This window comes from Pleurodeles waltl, chromosome 8 (genome assembly GCF_031143425.1).
Source record: "Pleurodeles waltl isolate 20211129_DDA chromosome 8, aPleWal1.hap1.20221129, whole genome shotgun sequence".
Classification (NCBI taxonomy): domain Eukaryota; kingdom Metazoa; phylum Chordata; class Amphibia; order Caudata; family Salamandridae; genus Pleurodeles; species Pleurodeles waltl.
In genome coordinates, this window is record NC_090447.1 from 1,211,815,421 (window position 1) to 1,211,838,492 (window position 23,072).

The 23,072-nt window shown below is 48.8% G+C and overlaps 1 protein-coding gene across 7 annotated transcripts in view; it reads left to right on the forward strand.

The window, feature by feature from the left end:
• POSTN (periostin) overlaps positions 1-23,072 on the forward strand; it is a 197,551-nt gene that overhangs the window by 121,681 nt on the left and 52,798 nt on the right. For all 7 annotated transcript variants that reach the window (XM_069205499.1, XM_069205502.1, XM_069205504.1 and 4 more), the window contains exon 12: positions 373-503. In XM_069205499.1, coding sequence (XP_069061600.1) covers positions 373-503 — 131 coding nt within the window. The remainder of the gene's footprint in view (positions 1-372; positions 504-23,072) is intronic.

Consider the following 23,072-nt stretch of genomic DNA (forward strand, 5'->3'; position numbering starts at 1 on the left):
TAGGTATACGAGCTTGGGTAGGATCACCATCCTAATAACTTCTATCCTATCTGTCAAGGACAGCAGCACTTTCCCCCACCTAGCACTTGATCTTCTAGATTGGAAATGGCCATTTCCTATTTTAACTGGATGACCAGGTCAGGTTTTGAATTCTTTATAAAATTATTAGAATTTTGTTTTTATGACATGAAAGTGTGTCTCTACAGTATATTTACTTTGAAACTTCAGATAGATATAATTATCCAAACCATTTGTGTTTTTTTGTGGTGTTCAAAAAAATGAAATGTTCATTTCTTTCAGCAAAATATACATGGCATCCTTTATTAATTTTTACAAAATCTGATTTGCGTTTGTGCAACTTTTTTTTTACAGCATTTTCCTAAGCCTTGTTGAAGCTGCAGATTTAAAAGACCTTCTGTCTGAAGCAGGGGACTGGACTCTGTTTGTTCCAACTAATGATGCATTTAAAGGCTTAAGCGATTCTGAAATGGCAACATTAAGACGTAAGTGTAATGTGAGAATTGAAACTATTATGGACCACTCATAGAATTTAAGGCATTATGTCATTGGTATGCTCAGCAAAAGAGTTAAGGTGGCACGTTGGACAGTAAAGGGGATTGTGTTTACAGAGGAATGGATGCGCTGGCTTAGTGACAGGTCTATGAACTACATAGAGAAAAGATTAGGACTTACTTAGGTCACCAAATAAAGTTTTAAGATTGTCTGAAGCCAGGGAGGGTCATCTTAAGGGTGTCAAAAGCATGGGGAAACAATTTATACATCATGCCCAATTACCAGGCTTAATATGGCGTTAAGGGCCTCATCACAAGTTTGGTGGTGTTTTGGGAAGACCTACGCGGTGGTGGCTGCCAAAAGCCCGCCATGTTGGTCAATAATCTGACTACAGTATTAGTGTTTGTAATGTGAAGTTTGCAAAAACCAACCACATTTTTTAAACTGCCAGGACACTGGAGCACGGAAAAGAGGCTGTTCCACTACCAGAAATGCCAGCCCGATAAAATTTCACCCACCAAATTACGATCTACAAATCACCACAGAGATCCTTCCATGGCGGAAAACCATTGGCGGCGCAAAATGTGGCGGTCTCAACTCGCATCTGTCAGAACGCCACACCACATTGGATACTTTGAAAAACGCACACCTGACACACATCCACACACCAGACACACCTACTCACTGCACTACATAACACACCCCAACACAACCCACAATCCTTTGCATCCAGAACGAAATATACATACACCGAAAAGTCAAAAAGATAATAATGTGTACTTGGACACTATAGGCACACATGCACACATTACACATCAGCACAACCACCACAATACACACATCTCTAGCACACACAATCTGCTACAACCATCTCCCACTCACATCGCTGCACCCACACCTCACCAATTACCCAACACCGCACCCTTACACTCAAAACCCTCACAAACCGTCTAGACAACCACTACCAGGTCCCCACAAAAACACCCACATTTCACTGATGACGAGTTGAGGGTCATGGTGGATGAAATAGTAAGGGTAGAGCCACACCTGTTTGGAGCACAGGTCCAACAAAGATCTATTGGCAGGAAAATGGAGTTGTGGCAAAGGATAGTCTACAAGGTCAATTCTGTAGGCAGTCATTCACGCACAAGGGAGGACATCATGAAGAGATGGAATGTCCTACGGGGGACAATGTGTTCCAAGGCATTCAGGCACCAGCTAACTGTGCAGAAGACTGTCGGTGGGCCCCACCTCCTACCTGTACTTTCACATCATAGGAAGAGAAGGTCTTGGACATCCTGCTTCCAGAAGGCCTGACAGGCATACCTGGGGGACTGGAGTCTGATAAGTACACACAACATTTATGTGACACAATTGTCTTGTCCTGCATGCACCCTCTCCACCTAAACACATCCTAATGATCCATTTTATCCACTCCACCTCTTACAAAATCACCTAATGCCCCTTTCTGGCATGCCATTTGTCTGCTGAGCACAACTGCCCTCACAGCCTTTGAAAATGACACATAACCTACTGACTAATCATATCACTATGACTCCCAGAATGCATTAACCCTTCATTGTAAAAACCTGGAATGTGCACAAACATCACATGTAATGCATGTACAACTAAATAACTAGCTACACCATCTAGAGTGTTATAGTGTGGAACAGTACATGACAATGACAGCAATGAAATGGCACACTCCCAATAGCAACCTTAGCTAAACACAGCTATTGGTGAGTGACCTTTCAGAATAGCCACAGATCAACTATTCCATGCCACAAATAGACTGACCTGGGTTAGAAAGTCAGATGACTGAGTTGATGCACATATGCACATGCAGTACGTCTAGATACAGGTCAATGTCCCTTGCATACTCACATACTGTGTTTCTACAACAGAGGTCTTCAAACTGGGGGGCCTCAAGTGATCCCAGAGGGGGTGCCAGGCTCTGGCAAAAAGAGGCATTAGGCAGATAACACTGTTTTTTTTTAGCAGAAAAACATTTTTTGCATTTTAAAAAAGGTAACAGAACTTAACTGCAATGTTTAAAAAAAGACTAGACATATTTAAATATTGCAAACGTAATAGAATTACTTTGAAAAATTCTGAGGCTATGCAATGATTATTTTTTTGCTTCACTTGGGCGGTGGTGGGGAAATGCGGCATTAACAAGTTTGAGAACCACTGTCCTACAAGAACATCATTGTGCATTGTGCAGCACTAATGTGTGACATCTAGCAAGCCTGACTATTTACTAGATAACAGACATGAACAGTTGTGTCAATAAGCAGACAATATCAGATCCCATCTGCAGTGCAATCTATACCAGCCTAGTCTTAACGTGGAGTATGGAAATCAAGTCACGGAGTTGTATGTACAACTAAGGTCTGCTGTGCAGCAGCTGTCAATGTTACCCACTGCCAGGAAGTGACCCTCTTCTGATTAGTCCCCTGGTGTGCCACAGATACACCCTGTTGACTGTTCTGAAACCTAACTCCATTTCCGTTGGTACAAGGACACTGGACTTCTGTTACAAACTGGTGTAGCAGCTACCCTGATTAAATAATCCAACATGACTTCATGACTTATGTTCATTTATTTTAGTATCATTGTTACAGATTTCCTTTGCACAATAAATCACACTTAAACACAGGACCTGTGTATGTGTCCTTTATAATCAATGTACAATAGTTATGCATCCCAACTCATGTCCTTCTGTATCGCACAGACATTGGAAACCCATTCCAACAGTATTGTTACAGGACAGTTGCAAAGAGGTTGACATCCACTTCTATACAAATTTATAGTTAGTAGTGCAATTAGCACATAGAGCATTGACTGAGAGTCCCATCAGGATGTATGCAATGGTGTCATACAATGCAAATACACAGGATGTGTTGGGGGAGGCTGTGATGCAACCTTTACGCATGTGCCAAACACTTCTTCAGGCACATAATACACCATTTGACATCCTCCTCTACTCCATATGTGAAAGAAATACTTAAAGCTTTTTCCACCCCAGTGTCATGACGTTATAACAATCAAGGTTACACCCCACTTAAACAACACTGAAATTACCAGGTATCTGTCATGTACACTTCTTATGTCTGTTAGCAACTCCCATCTGCTTCTGACACAGTATTTCTCAAGCCAAGGTTACAGAGCCAAACAGGATCTAGGAAAACCTGTGAGTGAAAGGGAAAAAGGATAGGTCATTGCACAAAACATTCCTTCCATTAGACAAGTCAATACCAGTAGCATAAGCTTGCATCTGCTGTAACAATACATGAGACTGCAGAACAATCTATCTTGTACAGTCTGCATTCACAACTCACTGATAGGCATTTGAGCTCACTACACACCCACAGATGATGAAAGAAAGTAGATGTGATGCCAGCCATCTACATCTGGATGTACAATTACATCACAACAACAGGTATACTTCACATACCCGTCTGTCAGTTGAAGTACTGATTGATGAGATCTGCCCTAGATTCTCCAGCTTCAACTTTCTCTGACTTTTCATCACTTGGTGTTGGAAAATGGGTTATTGGTAGGGCAGGTAGGTACCTACACCTAGCAACAAGCCACTAACCTCCACCTAGGTACAGTTAGGTCTCAGTAAATTAATCCCAGCTCAACCCTTGGTAGCTTGGCAACGAGCGTCAAGGCTTAACTTAGGAGACAAAGGCCCTCATTCTGACCTTGGCGGGCGGCGGAGGCCGCCCGCCAAAGTCCCGCCGTCAGGTTACCGTTCCGCGGTCGAAAGACCGCGGCGGTAATTCTGACTTTCCCGCTGGGCTGGCGGGCGGTCTCCTTCAGACCGCCAGCCAGCCCAGCGGGAAAGAGGCTTCCACGATGAAGCCGGCTCGGAATCGAGCCGGCGGAGTGGAAGCTGTGCGACGGGTGCAGTTGCACCCGTCGCGTATTTCACTGTCTGCGCAGCAGACAGTGAAATACATGTAGGGGCCCTCTTACGGGGGCCCCTGCAATGCCCATGCCAGTGGCATGGGCACTGCAGGGGCCCCCAGGGGCCCCGCGACCCCCCCTACCGCCATCCGGATCTCGGCGGTCCGACCGCCGGGATCTGGATGGCGGTAGGGGGGGTCAGAATCCCCGCGGCGGTGCAGCAAGCTGCGCCGCCGCGGAGGATTCAATGGGGCCGCGGTACACTGGCGGGACCCCGCCAGTGGTGCCGGTCCGACCGCGGCTTTACCGCCGCGGTCGGAATCCCCATTGAAGCACCGCCGGCTTGTCGGCGGTGCTCCCGCGGTCCTCCGCCCTGGCGGTCAAAGACCGCCAGGGTCAGAATGAGGGCCAAAGTGTAAAGCATTCAAATATCACAAAACAGTAATTAAATAAAACACAGGAAACAGTTTAAAAATCCAAAACCAATTTATAAAAATAGTTTATATTTTTATCTTTAAAATGACACAAAAACGTTTAAAATCAGTTCAGGGGAACCGGAGATATGAATTTTTAAAGAATTATTATTTTTCTAGCGCTTAGAAACAAAAAAGCGCCAATCGGGTCATCTGGTTGCACCAGGACCGGGGCAAAGTCAAACCTTCAGGCCGACCGCGATGGAGCCCTGCTCGGCTACAGTTCGCGGGAGGCCTCGGTTAAAAAGTTACCTTCTGACTTAGGGCCTGATTCTAACTTTGGAGGACGGTGTTAAACCGTCCCAAAAGTGGCGGATATACCACCTACCGTATTACGAGTCCATTATATCCTATGGAACTCGTAATACGGTAGGTGGTATATCCGCCACTTTTGGGACGGTTTAACACCGTCCTCCAAAGTTAGAATCAGGCCCTTAGTCTTTATTTTGAAGTTTTTCTTCACCGGGACGAACCTGCCAGTTGAATCCGACCTCCTGGAGCCCTTGTCCGGATACGCGATGTGGGTTTCCTCGGTGGTGATTTCTACCTTCGGACTTAGTCGTTTTTTCGAGATGAAAATCCTTCGACCGGGGTAAACCTGGATCTTGATCCGACGTCCGTGGAGCCCTTCTCGGATACGATGGCTGGGAGGTCCCGGTCAACTTTTTACGTTCAGACTTAGGGCCTGATTCTAACTTTGGAGGACGGTGTTAAACCGTCCCAAAAGTGGCGGATATACCACCTACCGTATTACGAGTCCATTATATCCTATGGAACTCGTAATACGGTAGGTGGTATATCCGCCACTTTTGGGACGGTTTAACACCGTCCTCCAAAGTTAGAATCAGGCCCTTAGTCTCTTTTTCTGATGTTTTTCTTTACCGGGACGAACCACAAAGTCAGGCCGGGTCGCGGTTGAGGCAAGCCGGCTAGAATTTCCGCGGTGGGTCAGTCCCTCTCTGGAGCTTTTTTACAAAATTTGTCAAATCTTCTCCAAACTTCTGGGGCTTCACCCAGATGTTCTTTTAAGGTTCTTTTGGGGTCCACAGCTCACCCCAAGGGTCCAGAAGTTCTGTGATGGTCCTTGGGGGGGTGCGGACTTCAACTCCCAGAATGCACCTGGCGCAAACTCCTTTTTGGCCACTGGACAGTGGTCAGCTGGTCGCTTTCTTCAGGAGTTGGTGCAGGGGACTCTGGTTAGCAATTTTTCACCTGTAGCAAACAGGGAGTCCCTCCTTGAACCAGTTGAAGCCAGGCAAAGTCCTTCTTGTGGTGAAGCCCAAGTGTGCAGCTGGTGCAGTCCTTCTGAGTGCAGGTTCCAGGTGCAGGCCAGGGGTCCAGCAGGGCAGTCCTTCTTCTCCTTTAGTTCTTTTCTTGCTGAAATCTGGTAGGGATCTGAGGTGTGGGGGCAGGTCTGCCAGTTTTATCCTTGCTCCTGGGTGAAAAGCAGGGGGGTCCTGGTCCTCCAATCAGGTACAGGGTCGTCCCCCTGTGATGACCACTTCCTGGGAAGTGTGGCAAAAATCCATCCCAAAAGGCAACAGTCTCTAAAAATCCAACATGGCTGAATCTGATTTTTGGAGGTTACATCTGGCTGAGCCCACCCACTGGTGTGGCTAAAAATCATAAACACACCCCTCTCCTGCCCTCTCCTAATCTAATCAAGGGGGCACCTAGTTGTCTGGGGTTGCAGGATGTGGGGGTGTTGCTGGGTGCTCCAGATGTCCTTCTCTGCCTTTGAAGACCAGTTTGGCAGCCCTCCCCCTTCCTGCCTCACCATCTGCTGAGGGGAGATTCTCTCCCCCAAGCACATTCCTTTGTGTGAAGCCAGGCCACTTCACACCTCATCAAGGCAGCCTGGCAGAAGCTGCTGCAGGCTGGCCAATCAGAGCACAGCAGCAAAAACAATGCAGAGCTGAAATTGGCAACTTTTTAGGTAAAGTCTAAACTTTTTACCTGAACAAGTTATATTAAATCCAACAACTGGAAGTTGTGGGATTTATTACAACAATTAATTTGATACCGAATTCTTGGTATGTAACATTTAAGGAGACTTTAAAATTTAAAATAAAGTCTGCCCATTCTAGCCTATGAAGGCCATTTACTTCAATGAGGGAAAAACGAATTTGGCTGTTTTTACCTCACCAGGGCTTATAAATCTATTTTTATAAAGTCCCTGCTTATAGTTACATGGCACCCAGCCCTAGGGGCACATAGGGCACACCTTAGGGGTGACTTATATGTAAAAATAAGGTAGTTTAAGACTTTGGAAGTACCTTTAATTCCAAAGTCGAATTTGCATATAACTTTAATTTAAAAGCAGCCAGCAAGGCAGGCTTGCTTTTACAATGACACTGGGCACCTCAGCAGTGCACCTAGGTGTGCACCACCTATGCTGTGGTCCCTAAACCTACATGCCCTACCATATACTAGGGTCTTATAGGTAGGTTAACTTAGCCAATTATAATTAGCCTAATTTGCATATCCATTTTACACAGAGCACAGGCCCTGGGACTGGTTAGCAGTACCCAGGGCACCATCAGAGTCAGGAAAACACCAGCATAAAGTGGAAAATGGGGGCAAAAAGTTAGGGGGCCTCTGCAATCAGCCCTGTTTTCTCACACAGCCCCCCCCCCAGCCCACACGCCCAGGAGACTCAGCCCAACCCTGGGAGAGTCTTCCTGGCTTGTTAGGCGAGGAAGACAGTGAAGAAAACTGTCTGTCCCTTTGCAGGGTCTACTCTGCCTTACATCCTCCTGTCAGGGTCTCTCCCTCTGGGTAGTGAACTCACCCCAACAATGAAAGGACCCATTTCAAACTGAAACTTCCCTCTAGGGGGGTCTTCCTCCTCTCTCTCTGCCAACTTGGGTAGTGAGGTGCCCACCTCCCCTACTCCTAACTTTGCTAGGGCAACACCTAGCTTACCCAAAGAGGTCACCCAACACTTGAGCAACCCCACCATGACCAACAGGGCCAGGGGGCCTACTTTGCTATTGGCCCTGGGGTCTGCCTCCCAGGCCAAGTACAGTGCTGCCAGGAAGGCTAGCACCCAGCAGAGGCTACTGACAGCTGTCAGTACCCAGAACCACACCCTAAGCTCTCCACTGACAGGTGGCTGAGCTGCTTTAGGGGCAACTTTGGGGTCCTGGCACCCCTCTTGCTGTCTAGAGTGGGGGGCTACCACCTCCTGTGGCAGACACCCTCCTTCCACTCTCCCTTCTGTCAGTGCAGGGGCAACACCCTGCATCTGGACAGCTGCCTGACTACTCAGGACTTCCTTAGAGTCAGGGGAGGCCTCACCAGTGCCAACTCTGGGCTCCCCCCCTACTGGGGCAGAAGGCCTTTGGCTCTCTGGAACTCTCTTTAAGAGTGGCCTACCCTTCCTTTTCTTCTTTCCTTTTCTTGGGGACCCCTGTCTCCTAACTATAGGGACTGACTCCCCAGGACTTTGGGTTGGGGGGGCGCCCTGGGCGACCGCCCCATCTGGGACCAGACTCACCTCTGGGAGGTCATTGCCCAGGATACAATCTAGGGGGAGGTCAGCACTGACTACCACCCTAATCCAGTCAAGGATACCCTCCCTCTCTAGGGGCACAATGGCTACAGGTTTGGAGGTGACCTCCCCTGTGGCTATCCTGACTTTCCTTGTCTCTCCTGGGACATACATGTCTGGGGTCACTAACCGCTCACTCACTATAGTGTGACTGGCACAGGTGTCTCTCAGGCCAGTGGTAGGGATCCCATTCACTTGAATGTGGTGGAAGTGCCTACTCCCACCCTCAGGGATCACCAGCTTACCATCTGGTCCTGTCTCCCAGCTCAATGCTAGGAGGACTTCATCATCTGAGGAGTCCTCCTCCATGGCTACACTGGACAGCCCAGTGCTAACCACCTTCTTTGGACAGGCTGCATCTCCTCTGAAGTGACCTGTCTGCTGACAGTCAAAGCAAGCCCTACTGTCCAAGAGCTTTTTTAACCCTGGGTCTCCCTGTCTCTGATTGTCAGAGTGGGAGTGGGATTTACTCTCCTCCTTCTTAGGGTTCTGGGGTACAGAGGGAGTCTCTGTGGTGGGCTTACCACCTCCCTCCTTAGGTTTTTGGGGACCTGCCCCCCCCTTCTTGGAGTCTCCCCCCTGGGACTTGACAACCACCCTGGTTCTCAACCACTCATCAGCTGCCTCTCCTAGCTCTCTAGGGTTGGTATGCTTAGAGTCCACTAGATGCTGGCGTAACCTTTCTTGGGTACAATTGGTCAAGATGTGCTCTCTCATGATCAGATTGTATAACCCCTCATAAGTATCTACTTTGTTACCAATAATCCAGCCCTCTAGTGCCTTTAGTGAAATGTCCACAAAGTCAACCCAAGACTGGGTACTGACCTTCTGGGTGTCCCTGAACTTCATTCTATATTGTTCTGGGGTCAGACCAAACTTCTTGGCTAAGCACCTCTTCATACTATGGTATGAATCTGCCTCCTCCCCCCTTAAGGTCAGAAGCCTATCTCTCCCTGAGTTGGGAACTAACTCCCAAAGAAGTGAACCCCAGTACTGAGGCTTGACTCTCCTCATCTGGAGGGCCCTCTCAAAGGCCCCCAGCCACTTATCTATGTCATCCCCCTCTACATAGGCAGGAACCACCCCCTTGGGTAATCTGGGGCAAACTCCCCCACCCATGGACACCTCAGCTTCTTTATCGCTGCTTCCATCTCTTTTCTCTTTGTATGCCCACTTTTTCTTTTCTAGGGCCAGCTTCTCTGCTTCCAAAGCTATGTATGCTAGCTGGGCCTCCAGCTCTCTTTCTCTGATGGATGGGTTCTCTCCTCCTGAAGGGACCCCCTTCCCACCACTAGCTTTGGGTCTGCCCCTAGTGACTGTATTTACTGAGGACCGTTCTTCCTCGTCCTCACTTAGGGTCAGATGCCTTCCCTCCCCTGAGTGGTTAGAGCTTGCATCCTCCCTTCTTTCTCCCTCCTCTGGAGCTTCTTCTGACCCTACCTCTTGGGCCTCAGCCCATGCTGTCAAGGATTTGATCAGGATTTGCTTCCTGAGATCAGTGGTTGCAGGCAACCCTCTTTCAATACACAACCCCCTAAGCTGGACTACTGTCAGTGTGGGTAGGCTAGCCAGATCAAGCTCCATGGTTCCCTAGTTTTGTGTCAACAAAAACGTTTTGCAAAAATTGGAAACAAGAATTTAGAAAAATTACAAAAATTCAATAATTGAAATTAATCGAAAAAAAACAATTTTTGCACTAGGACAATTTAAAGGATTTTTAATTTGTTTTACCTAAAACTGTAACGCGATATTGAACACAAGTACAGGATCCCGTCGCTGCTTCCAAAAATGTTGGAAAATGGGTTATTGGTAGGGCAGGTAGGTACCTACACCTAGCAACAAGCCACTAACCTCCACCTAGGTACAGTTAGGTCTCAGTAAATTAATCCCAGCTCAACCCTTGGTAGCTTGGCAACGAGCGTCAAGGCTTAACTTAGGAGACAAAGTGTAAAGCATTCAAATATCACAAAACAGTAATTAAATAAAACACAGGAAACAGTTTAAAAATCCAAAACCAATTTATAAAAATAGTTTATATTTTTATCTTTAAAATGACACAAAAACGATTAAAATCAGTTCAGGGGAACCGGAGATATGAATTTTTAAAGAATTATTATTTTTCTAGCGCTTAGAAACAAAAAAGCGCCAATCGGGTCATCTGGTTGCACCAGGACCGGGGCAAAGTCAAACTTTCAGGCCGACCGCGATGGAGCCCTGCTCGGCTACAGTTCGCGGGAGGCCTCGGTTAAAAAGTTACCTTCTGACTTAGTCTTTATTTTGAAGTTTTTCTTCACCGGGACGAACCTGCCAGTTGAATCCGACCTCCTGGAGCCCTTGTCCGGATACGCGATGTGGGTTTCCTCGGTGGTGATTTCTACCTTCGGACTTAGTCGTTTTTTCGAGATGAAAATCCTTCGACCGGGGTAAACCTGGATCTTGATCCGACGTCCGTGGAGCCCTTCTCGGATACGATGGCTGGGAGGTCCCAGTCAACTTTTTACGTTCGGACTTAGGGGGTCATTTTGACCCCGGCGGGCGGCGGTCGCCGCCCGCCTGGAGGGAACCGCCATATGGCCGCTCCGCGGTCGAGAGACCGCGGAGGCCATTCTGGCTTTCCCGCTGGGCTGGCGGGCGACCGCCAGAAGGCCGCCCGCCAGCCCAGCGGGAAACCCCTCCCCACGAGGAAGCCGGCTCCGAATGGAGCCGGCGGAGTGGGCATGTGCGACGGGTGCAGTTTGCACCCGTCGCGTATTTCAGTGTCTGCTAGGCAGACACTGAAATACACAGTGGGGCCCTCTTACGGGGGCCCCTGCCGTGCCCATGCCATTGGCATGGGCACGGCAGGGGCCCCCAGGGGCCCCGCGGCACCCCCTACCGCCATCCTGTTCCTGGCGGGCGAACCGCCAGGAACAGGATGGCGGTAGGGGGTGTCAGAATCCCCCATGGCGGCGCAGCAAGCTGCGCCGCCATGGGGGATTCCAAGGGCAGCGGTAAACCGGCGGGAGACCGCCGGTTTACCCTTTCTGGCCGCGGCAGAAACGCCGCGGTCAGAATGCCCTTTGGAGCACCGCCGGTCTGTCGGCGGTGCTCCCGTGGCCGGTGACCCTGGCGGTCACCGGCCGCCAGGGTCTGAATCAGGCCCTTAGTCTCTTTTTCGGATGTTTTTCTTTACCGGGATGAACCACGAAGTCAGGCCGGGTCGCGGTTGAGGCAAGCCGGCTAGAATTTCCGCGGCGGGTCAGTCCCTCTCTGGAGCTTTTTTAAAAAATTTGTCAAATCTTCTCCAAACTTCTGGGGCTTCACCCAGATGTTCTTTTAAGGTTCTTTTGGGGTCCACAGCTCACCCCAAGGGTCCAGAAGTTCTGTGATGGTCCTTGGGGGGGTGCGGACTTCAACTCCCAGAATGCACCTGGCGCAAACTCCTTTTTGGCCACTGGACAGTGGTCAGCTGGTCGCTTTCTTCAGGAGTTGGTGCAGGGGACTCTGGTTAGCAATTTTTCACCTGTAGCAAACAGGGAGTCCCTCCTTGAACCAGTTGAAGCCAGGCAAAGTCCTTCTTGTGGTGAAGCCCAAGTGTGCAGCTGGTGCAGTCCTTCTGAGTGCAGGTTCCAGGTGCAGGCCAGGGGTCCAGCAGGGCAGTCCTTCTTCTCCTTTAGTTCTTTTCTTGCTGAAATCTGGTAGGGATCTGAGGTGTGGGGGCAGGTCTGCCAGTTTTATCCTTGCTCCTGGGTGAAAAGCAGGGGGGTCCTGGTCCTCCAATCAGGTACAGGGTCGTCCCCCTGTGATGACCACTTCCTGGGAAGTGTGGCAAAAATCCATCCCAAAAGGCAACAGTCTCTAAAAATCCAACATGGCTGAATCTGATTTTTGGAGGTTACATCTGGCTGAGCCCACCCACTGGTGTGGCTAAAAATCATAAACACACCCCTCTCCTGCCCTCTCCTAATCTAATCAAGGGGCACCTAGTTGTCTGGGGTTGCAGGATGTGGGGGTGTTGCTGGGTGCTCCAGATGTCCTTCTCTGCCTTTGAAGACCAGTTTGGCAGCCCTCCCCCTTCCTGCCTCACCATCTGCTGAGGGGAGATTCTCTCCCCCAAGCACATTCCTTTGTGTGAAGCCAGGCCACTTCACACCTCATCAAGGCAGCCTGGCAGAAGCTGCTGCAGGCTGGCCAATCAGAGCACAGCAGCAAAAACAATGCAGAGCTGAAATTGGCAACTTTTTAGGTAAAGTCTAAACTTTTTACCTGAACAAGTTATATTAAATCCCACAACTGGAAGTTGTGAGATTTATTACAACAATTAATTTGATACCAAATTCTTGGTATGTAACATTTAAGGAGACTTTAAAATTTAAAATAAAGTCTGCCCATTCTAGCCTATGAAGGCCATTTACTTCAATGAGGGAAAAACGAATTTGGCTGTTTTTACCTCACCAGGGCTTATAAATCTATTTTTATAAAGTCCCTGCTTATAGTTACATGGCACCCAGCCCTAGGGGCACATAGGGCACACCTTAGGGGTGACTTATATGTAAAAATAAGGTAGTTTAAGACTTTGGAAGTACCTTTAATTCCAAAGTCGAATTTGCATATAACTTTAATTTAAAAGCAGCCAGCAAGGCAGGCTTGCTTTTACAATGACACTGGGCACCTCAGCAGTGCACCTAGGTGTGCACCACCTATGCTGTGGTCCCTAAACCTACATGCCCTACCATATACTAGGGTCTTATAGGTAGGTTAACTTAGCCAATTATAATTAGCCTAATTTGCATATCCATTTTACACAGAGCACAGGCCCTGGGACTGGTTAGCAGTACCCAGGGCACCATCAGAGTCAGGAAAACACCAGCATAAAGTGGAAAATGGGGGCAAAAAGTTAGGGGGCCTCTGCAATCAGCCCTGTTTTCTCACACTTGGCATATCCGCATTTCCACCCACAGGTTCTGCTGCCTCCCCCTCATCTGCTATCAGTGGTATCTGATGGCTTAGGGATAGATTGTGGAGCATGCAGCAGGCAACTATTATTTGACATACCTTGTGGAGTGAGTAGAGGAGGGCTCCTACAGATAAGTCCAGGCACCTAACTCTTGCCTTCAGGAGCCCAAAAGTCTGCTCAACTACACACTTTTTTTCTTCTGTGTGCTTTATTGTGGCAGACTTACCCTGGCGTGGTTGGGTACCTCACTCGTGTCAACAGTTAAGGATGGCTTGGAGAGCCAGAGTCACCTGTGAACACAATGTGAGTTTAACACAAACATGTATGTGTGACATGTTATATTGTGATGGCAGGAGACATAAATTGCAAGCACACAGTTCAATGGTAACTTACCAACCAGCCAGACCCTCTCTGTGTAGGATTGTGTCATTAGCAGTGGGACATTGCTTTTTCGAAGGAAATATGCACAGAACCTGGATTCTTGGCTGTGTCTTGTGAGCAGTCGCGGCTCGCACTGTATGAAAAGGGTGGGGCAGCATGGGGAAGCAGAAGGAGGGGTCCAGTGGGTATAAAAATGAAATTTAAAAAAAAACACTTGCCTCCTCTGTCACGCTGCCCCTCTCCTCCATTGCTGCAGGCAGGCACAGGCTCCCTGCTTGCCCTCCGGCCAATCCTGATGCTGCTCAGAACAGTATCAGGATTGTCTGGGAGCGCCCAGCCAGGGTGCTCCCAGGCAGACTGGGAGCCTGTGTAGGTTCTCTCTAGCCTGGTAACTGTGTTTCTAGGCTGGAGAGAGCCTACTGCGCATGTGTGTTTGGCCGGCCCCAGACGACCGTCCAAACACACATGCGATATGTCCCCTCACTCCCCGTCACCCCCATGGCCCTGCCCCTTTATAAGGAATGATAATAAACAGTTTGTTATCATTTCTTTGTAAAGGTTTGCAGCTGCCAGTGGGGGTGGGGGAGGTGACGCTTCTCCACCCTAATGGAGGAGCCGCCTCGGCTTGTGAGATATACAGTTCTGCCAGACACATGACCCGAACGTTGATTGTGTGGTAGTTTTTTCCTGTTCCTATACACCTGTTCACTTGCAATGGAAGGGACCAAGGCTACATGGGTGCCTTCAATGGCTCCTACCACTGGGAACGTGTCCTATGTCATAGAAGTATGCCTTCAAATAGGCCAAATCTACTCAGTGGGGAAACCTGATGTAGCTGTCCAGGTGTTTCAGAAATGCACACAGTACATCCTTCAAAACCTGACTGAATATGGGCTGAGACATCCCTGCTGTTAAAGCCACTGTATTCTGAAAGGACCCTGTGGCCAGGGAGTGTAGCATTGACACGACTCGAATTATGGGAGGTATGCATTAAGGATTTCACATGGCAGGCATCAAATCTGGCCCCAACTGATTACAAAGATCCATGATGGTATGACGAATCAGACAATATGTCTGAATGACATGGCTTTCCTTCCGTGGTGCAGGTCTACTAGTGGATGGTACATTGGTGGTTGTCTTACTCTCCTCATGGTTGGGTAACAGTGAAAAAATTGAAACATAGTATGAGAAATTCAGAAGACACACAGCAAATTGCATTCCTCACACTTAACAGCTGTAGCGGATGGCTACTACATCTGACATTTATAGCACTGCACATAGCTATGCATCCGCTTAGTTGTGCACATTGCCAACTATAACAATGGGATAGAACTTAAGATTAAGAGACAACTGTCACTGTCAGTGTGTGTGAGGCTAATATGCTATACATGAATCACACATAATGTTGGACTTTATCAACATTTACCTGACACAATATGAACCTCTGAGCTGTACATAGATTTCCTCACATGTCCTCAGACAACACAGCATTTACATCACAGATGCACAATTTGTCACTCAAAAGTTAGGGCAGTACATACAGATGTACACCACAATAGGTGTTTGAGGAAATGACGCAGAATTGGAAACACTTCTATACATGAAATGTGCTCAAAATGGAAGGCGCTGACCTAATGTACTGGACAGGTGGAAGTGGCCTAAGTGCGGCAGCGGAAGTCGTCATGGCTGTAGACAGTCACGACCACAGTGTTACTTGCCATTGGAAGAAATTTCTGCCTTTGGCGGACTGGGGCCAGTGGTGACGTCCGTCGGTGGTGATGCTCATGTATGTGGCATCTGTGACCGCCATCTTATGAAGTATTACTCACTTGATTCCTGACACTGCTGCAAGCTAGACCTCCACAACCTTAGCGGCTGTGTACTGCCTCTGGGAGATATCATGCCACATCCTGCATGTGACAGGGCCCCTGCCTTCAACCATGAAGAGCTGGAGAAGCTAGTGGAGGAGGTCCTACCCTTGTATGAACAGCTATAGGGTGCACCAGAGGAGCAGGTGAGTCCGATGTTATACCAATGTGTGATAGGTGCGGTGTATGATTGTGTATTGTTAATGTAAAACTGTGAAGGTGTTGATGCATGCCGATGGTATATTGTGAAGGTGTGTGAGCTGAGAGGATGGGAATGTGTGGCTACTTGCTGTTACTGATGTGTACTGTCCACTCTTATTGGTATTGTGCATGTGAACATGACTTTCTCCTTTTGTCTGTGTCATACATGCAGGTCAATGCCCATCAGCAGAAGGGGATTTGGTGGGCCATTGCCAAGTGAGTGCTAACCCTGGGAGTCCACAGCCGGTGGAGCACCCACTGAAGGAAGTGATGGGAGGACCTGAGACTCTGGGCCCGGAAGACCACTTAGGCCCAGCTGGGGATGTCTTCCCAATAAGGGAGGGGTGCTCGTCAGACACTGACCCCCCCTAATGGCCCGCATTTTGGCAGTGGCCTACCCTGAGCTGGATGGGGATTTTAGGGCAGCACAGCAGCCACAAGAGGGTAGGTACTGACAGAACCCATGTATTTTCCTCTGATAGTTTGGCGTATGCTGTCTGAGTATTGCAGCTGTGACAATATTGTAGGTGCTACAGGTATGTTGGAAGGATCTAGCCTTTGGATTGTGCATTGAAACATGTTGATCACCTGCGTCCAGCAAAGTGTATGACTGAATGTGGAGATGTACATGTGACTGAGCCACATGTGTGACTCTACCCAGCCACATGTGTCCATAGGCTACTGTGTTATCCTTCCCACCTACTGTCCCCAGGTCCAATCAGCCAAATACTGTGTTATGTAGCTCTAAGTTGTCACACCACTCCTATTTAAATTGATCTGTTCTATGTGCAACATTGGGTGTGACGTATTAGTTACAGGGCCTAGTTGTCCAGTGTCCTGAAACTGTTGTAGACTTCATGTGAGGCTGGTATCCAATTCAGGCAATTGGTATGGCCAATATAGTACTGTCCCTATGAAGTTTGAGGAGGTGTCCCAATTGTCATATTAGAATCATACAATGGGGTATATGAAGTTTGTAAATGATGGACATCCCACAATAGGGGACTCATGTTGTCTCTTAGCTCTTAACATTTGTTGGCCTTACATTGACATGTTGACAAATAACTTGTATCCCAGTGCCTTTGTTGTAGAGAATGCAAGTGGCTAGGCAGTTTGAGCTGTTGCCCATATGCATTGTCCATGCTAAATATGCCAATTCCATACCTATAAGAGTGGTATCTATGGTACTAGCTGCCTGCATTATATCTCAATTGATACTTTGTGGCTGATCCTGTATAGTATTCTATTTCATCATAGACTTACCTTAGCTGGTCTGGGCTGTTTGGGCAGGTTTGGTTTTGGCTCAGCTCCGATTTGCCTGATCTAATAGTTTAGCAGAAGTTCCATTCACATACACCTGTTGGTGTTGTGAGATATGTTGTCAGTAAAATAGCAGTCATGTAGGTGCGTGTGTAATGAATAGTACATTGGTTTTCAGTTGCAAAAGTGTTTAGTCAGGACTTAGCTAGTGGGAATCACATGTCAGGACAGCTGTAAGTGCTGTAGGTGTAGTTACGTTGTTATGTAGTGGCTCTGAATCAGCATGTCAGGTGGAATGTTATGAACTCTCCTAGCAAATTTTATGATGTCCATAGATGTGCTGCTGTAACTATGCAATCTGTGCTTGCCTGTGGGTATATCATGTGTGCTCGTTAGCCCCCAATTGTAGTACATGGAGTTGTTGTGTATTTGACAATGTCTCTGAATAGTGACTGCAGAAAATCCTGCAAAATCTTTCACAAGTATTTACATAGCTGTTTTCCAGACATGAAATGTCAAATTGTGATGCCCACTGTATGGACTGCCACATTTTCTGTATTCATCAGAGAATGTTGCCATTGTGTGAGTTATGTACAGAATTATCAACTAGGTATGTGATTTGAAGACAAGGTGCTGTGTTGTATGTGAAGTGAGATGACTTTTCTTTCATGGAAAATTACTTTTATGATGGACTGGGGAGGTGTTGAGTCAGAATAGGAATTATGTGGTGTTATCTGTCACCTGCGTTTCCTTAGACTGATAAGATGATGGGCAGTGATGAGCTGTATGGGGATGAAATATTTGCTTCAGCTTGCCCATGATGAGCGTGAGTTACAGGTGATTTATTGAGGTGGTCAAGTAGTGCTCAAATACTTGGCTTATGATATAGGTGAGACAGATGAAAAATGGGGTAGTGATTTATTGAGGTGGTCAAGTAGTGCTCAAATACTTGGCTTATGATATAGGTGAGACAGATGAAAATGGGGTAGTTGAAAGTATCATATTTGGACATGACATAGGCTCTAAAAGGTTTTTAACTGGAAGTTCCCTAGCAGGAGATATATACCAACTGTTGTGCATTTTGTAATGTGTGTGAAGAATGTGATGGACCTCTCTATCCCTCCTTCTCTCTCTGTTTGTGTGCATCAGCATAGGCAGGCGAAGGAGAGGGGCACAGGTGAGTGGGTAAGCTGCCGGCCATGAGACCTGGAGTGCTGAGACCATCAACAGCGAGGGACCCAGTGGCTCTGACGGCGAGGGGAGTGGCATGGGGGAGTCAGGATCTACATCATTATCCTCAGAATTCTTCTCCAGTGGACACTCCCTGGCAGTGGCGGACATATCTGGGACCATCCCAGCACCATCATTGTCCACCACCCCCTTTCTACCACCGCCCTCCCGCCCTCCCAGTAGCCCCCCACCCAGCTGAATATGTCTGCTTACTCAAGAAGGTGGGCATCTCCATTGCCGCAGGCCCCTCTGCCCCAGCCCCTGTCAGTCCTGCTGCCCTCGGTGAGGAGGCTATTGACCTCATGAAGTCAACCTCTATGGGTCAGTCAACCATTGTGAATGCCATCCAGGTACTTGCAACTCAAGTCCAACAGAGTAATGCATTGCTGAAGTATATTCACAGTGCACTGGCTGGCCTACAAACATCCTTTCAGGCTCTGGCCTCCACACTGATGGCAGCCACTCACCTTTTGTCTTCCATACCCGCCCACCTTCCACTTTCTAATCCCAAACCCCTCTTCCCCAACCCAGCCAAAGTACACAGACAGACAAGCACGCATCAACCTCAACAGCCAAAGGTAGCTCAAACACAAGCACCACAAGAAATACCACCAGCATGCATACAAACAGCATACACCTGAAGACACATCAACAGTCACACCCTGCCCTGACACTCCAATCACCCGCAGCATCACAGACAGAACACCTGCCACAACCGCAGACACCACACCAACAATCACACATCTAGCCACTACACATATCTTATCCACAGACATCACAACAGCAGACCCTCAGAGATCCACTGCAGTCACTACATCCACAGACACCACAAACATGCCTACATGCAGCACATCCACATACCTGAAGTCATCACCCCAACAGACAGTCACCTATCCACCACGGATTCTCCCAGCACCTCCACCCCACTACTCTTAAAACATATAAAAGCCCACACTCACCCACCACCCACAAGCATACCATGCACAAAGATACACCCAATACATCCACAAAAACACCTCAAAGAGCTACCACCTCTCCCTTCAAACCCAAACCCTTTTGCCATGACCGTCCCTGTGTGTCAAACAAAGATTTCCTCTCACAGTTTGTCCTTTTCTCTACTCCTCTCCCACCTCGTGATACCCCCAAATATTCTGTGTCCCTCCCCAAGTCCGGCCCTTTTATCTCCAAGACCTCCCATGCCCTCCTTGCAAGTACCCATGCCCCTCCCCACCAAGAAGTCAACCCCTCCCAAAAGTACCCCTCCCAAGCCAAACCAAAGATCCCCCTCCCAATCCAAAGCCCAACCCCCTGCTAGTCCCCCCAGTCCCTGAGGTGCCTGCCCCTTGATGCCCCTACCTGTGGAGGTTACATGGCAGTCAGGAGTCAAGTTGGGGGCACTTACGTGCTTTGTGTGCACGTTGCACATCATTTTCTTGGACTGGCCTCTGGCCTTAGAGATTTTTAATGCATTTATTCAAATATTATATATTTGGACCAACCTGTTGTTGGTTTCAACATTAGGGGCCTCATTACGAGGCTGTGGTAGAGCTGCCACTGTCCAACTGCTAACACCGCCAGCCTGCAGCCTGGCGGTCCCGGTGGTTGTAATCTGCTAGGGCAGCACTGCAAGCAGCTCAGTCCTGGAGATTTTGAGTCCCATCCACCAGCCTTTCCATGGTGGTTAACACCGCCATGGAAAGGTTGGCAGAATTGGGGTGTTGGGGAGGCCCTGTGTCGCCCCATTGCGATTTCACTGCCCAAATTATGGGCAGTGAAATGCATGACGGGTGCTCTTGCACCCGATGCACCACAACATTGCCACAGCTCAATTACGAGCCGGCGTCAATGTTGAGGTGAGTGTTCTGCTGGGCCAGCGGTTGAAAACGGCCAGTGGAACACTCCTAATATGGTGGGCAGAAGACGTCCAGTACTGGCGGTCTTTTGCCTGCAGTGGCTTTGGCGGTCCTGTAAAAGGAACACCAAAGTCATAATGAGGCCCTAAATCTTTGTCCTGCATTTCTTTACTTAGGGCAGATTTGGTCTTGGCTGACATTGTGTGTGTGTATTTGTGTGTCAGTGCTGGTAGTGCTACCTGTTTAGTGCATGTGTGGTTGTGTACAGTGCATTTGTCCCTCAGTGATTTGTGTGTGTTGTGTGATAGGCATGTGTATGTTGGGGACATGTTGTTGTGATGGCATTGAGTGGTGTTTGTGTTTAAATGTGTTAGTTGCAGTGTTGTGTGCCTTTGTGTGGTTGGACTGTGTGTGCAGGATGGTATGCCAGATACGTTGTGATGTGTGTTTGCGGGGTATGTCGTATGCTGAGTTGTATGGTTGTGTGCTTGTGTGTGTTCATTCCCTAGTGGTGGTATGTAGTGTGTATGTAAGGAAATGCCTCCTTGGCATGGTTACCCCCTGACTTTTTTGCCTTTGCTGATGCTATGTTTTGAATTGAAAGTGTGCTGAGGCCTGCTAACCAGGCCCCAGCACCAGTGTTCTTTCCCTAACCTGTACTTTTGATTCCCCAATTGGCACACCCTGGCATCCAGATAAGTCCCTTGTAAGTGGTACCCCTGGTACCAAGGGCCCTGATGCCAGGGAAGGTCTCTAAGGGCTGCAGCATGTCTTATGCCACCCTGGAGACCCCTCACTCAGCACAGACACACTGCTTCCAGCTTGTGTGTGCTAGTGAGAACAAAATGAGTAAGTCGACATGGCACTCCCCTCAGGGTGCCATGCCAGCCTCTCACTGCCTATGCAGTATAGGTAAGACACCCCTCTAGCAGGCCTTACAGCCCTAAGGCAGGGTGCACTATACCATAGGTGAGGGCACCAGTGCATGAGCACTGTGCCCCTACAGTGTCTAAGCAAAACCTTAGACATTGTAAGTGCAGGGTAGCCATAAGAGTATATGGTCTGGGAGTCTGTTTTACACGAACTCCACAGCACCATAATGGCTACACTGAAAACTGGGAAGTTTGGTATCAAACTTCTCAGCACAATAAATGCACACTGATGCCAGTGTACATTTTATTGTAAAATACACCACAGAGGGCACCTTAGAGGTGCCCCCTGAAACTTAACCGACTATCTGTGTAGGCTGACTGGTTCCAGCAGCCTGCCACACTAGAGACATGTTGCTGGCCCCATGGGGAGAGTGCCTTTGTCACTCTGAGGCCAGTAACAAAGCCTGCACTTGGTGGAGATGCTAACACCTCCCCCAGGCAGGAGCTGTAACACCTGGCGGTGAGCCTCAAAGGCTCACCCCTTTGTCACAGCACCGCAGGACACTCCAGCTTAGTGGAGTTGCCCGCCCCCTCCGGCCACGGCCCCCACTTTTGGCGGCAAGGCTGGAGGAAACAAAGAAAACAACAAGGAGGAGTCACTGGCCAGTCAGGACAGCCCCTAAGGTGTCCTGAGCTGAAGTGACTCTAACTTTTAGAAATCCTCCATCTTGCAGATGGAGGATTCCCCCAATAGGATTAGGGATGTGACCCCCTCCCCTTGGGAGGAGGCACAAAGAGGGTGTACTCACCCTCAGGGATAGTAGCCATTGGCTACTAACCCCCCAGACCTAAACACGCCCTTAAATTTAGTATTTAAGGGCTCCCCTGAACCTAGAAAAACAGATTCCTGCAACTAACAAGAAGAAGGACTGCTGAGCTGAAAAACCCCTGCAGAGGAAGACCAGAAGACACCAACTGCCTTGGCCCCAGACTTACCGGCCTGTCTCCTGCCTTCCAAAGAAACCTGCTCCAGCGACGCTTTCCAAGGGACCAGCGACCTCTGAATCCTCTGAGGACTGCCCTGCTTCAAAAAAGACAAGAAACTCCCGAGGACAGCGGCACTGCTCCAAAAGAACTGCAACTTTGTTACAAGGAGCAGATTTAAAGACCCCTGCAACTCCCCGCAAGAAGCGTGAGACTTGCAACACTGCACCCGGCAACCCCGACTCGACTGGTGGAGAACAACCAACTCAGGGAGGACCCCCCGGCGACTCTACGACTGTGAGTAACCAAAGTTGTCCCCCCTGAGCCCCCACAGCAACACCTGCAGAGGGAATCCCCAGGCTCCCCCTGACCGCGACTGTCTGAACTCCATTTCCCGACGGCTGGAAAAGACAATGCACCCGCAGCCCCCAGCCCCTAAAGAAACGGAACTTCTGTGCAGGAGTGACCCCCAGGAGGCCCTCTCCCTTGCCCAGGTGGTGGCTACCCCGAGGAGCCCTCCCCTTGCCTGCCTGCGACGCTGAAGAGATCCCTTGATCTCTCATTGACTTCCATTGAAAACCCGACGCATGTTGGCACACTGCACCCGGCCGCCCCCGCGCTGCTGAGGGTGTACTTTCTGTGCTGACTTGTGTCCCCCCCCGGTGCCCTACAAAACCCCCCTGGTCTGCCCTCCGAAGACGCGGGTACTTACCTGCTGGCAGACTGGAACCGGGGCACCCCCTTCTCTCCATTGAAGCCTATGTGTTTTGGGCACCTCTTTGACCTTTGCACCTGACTGGCCCTGAGCTGCTGGTGTGATAACTTTGGGGTTGCTCTGAACCCACAACGGTGGGCTACCTTGGACCAAAAACTGAAACCTGTAAGTGACTTACTTACCTGTGAAAACTAACAATAACTTACCTCCCCCAGGAACTGTGAAACTTGCACTGTGTCCACTTTTAAAACAGCTTATTGTGTTTTATGTAAAAAGTATACATGCTAAAGTAATGATTCAAAGTTCCTAGAGTACTTA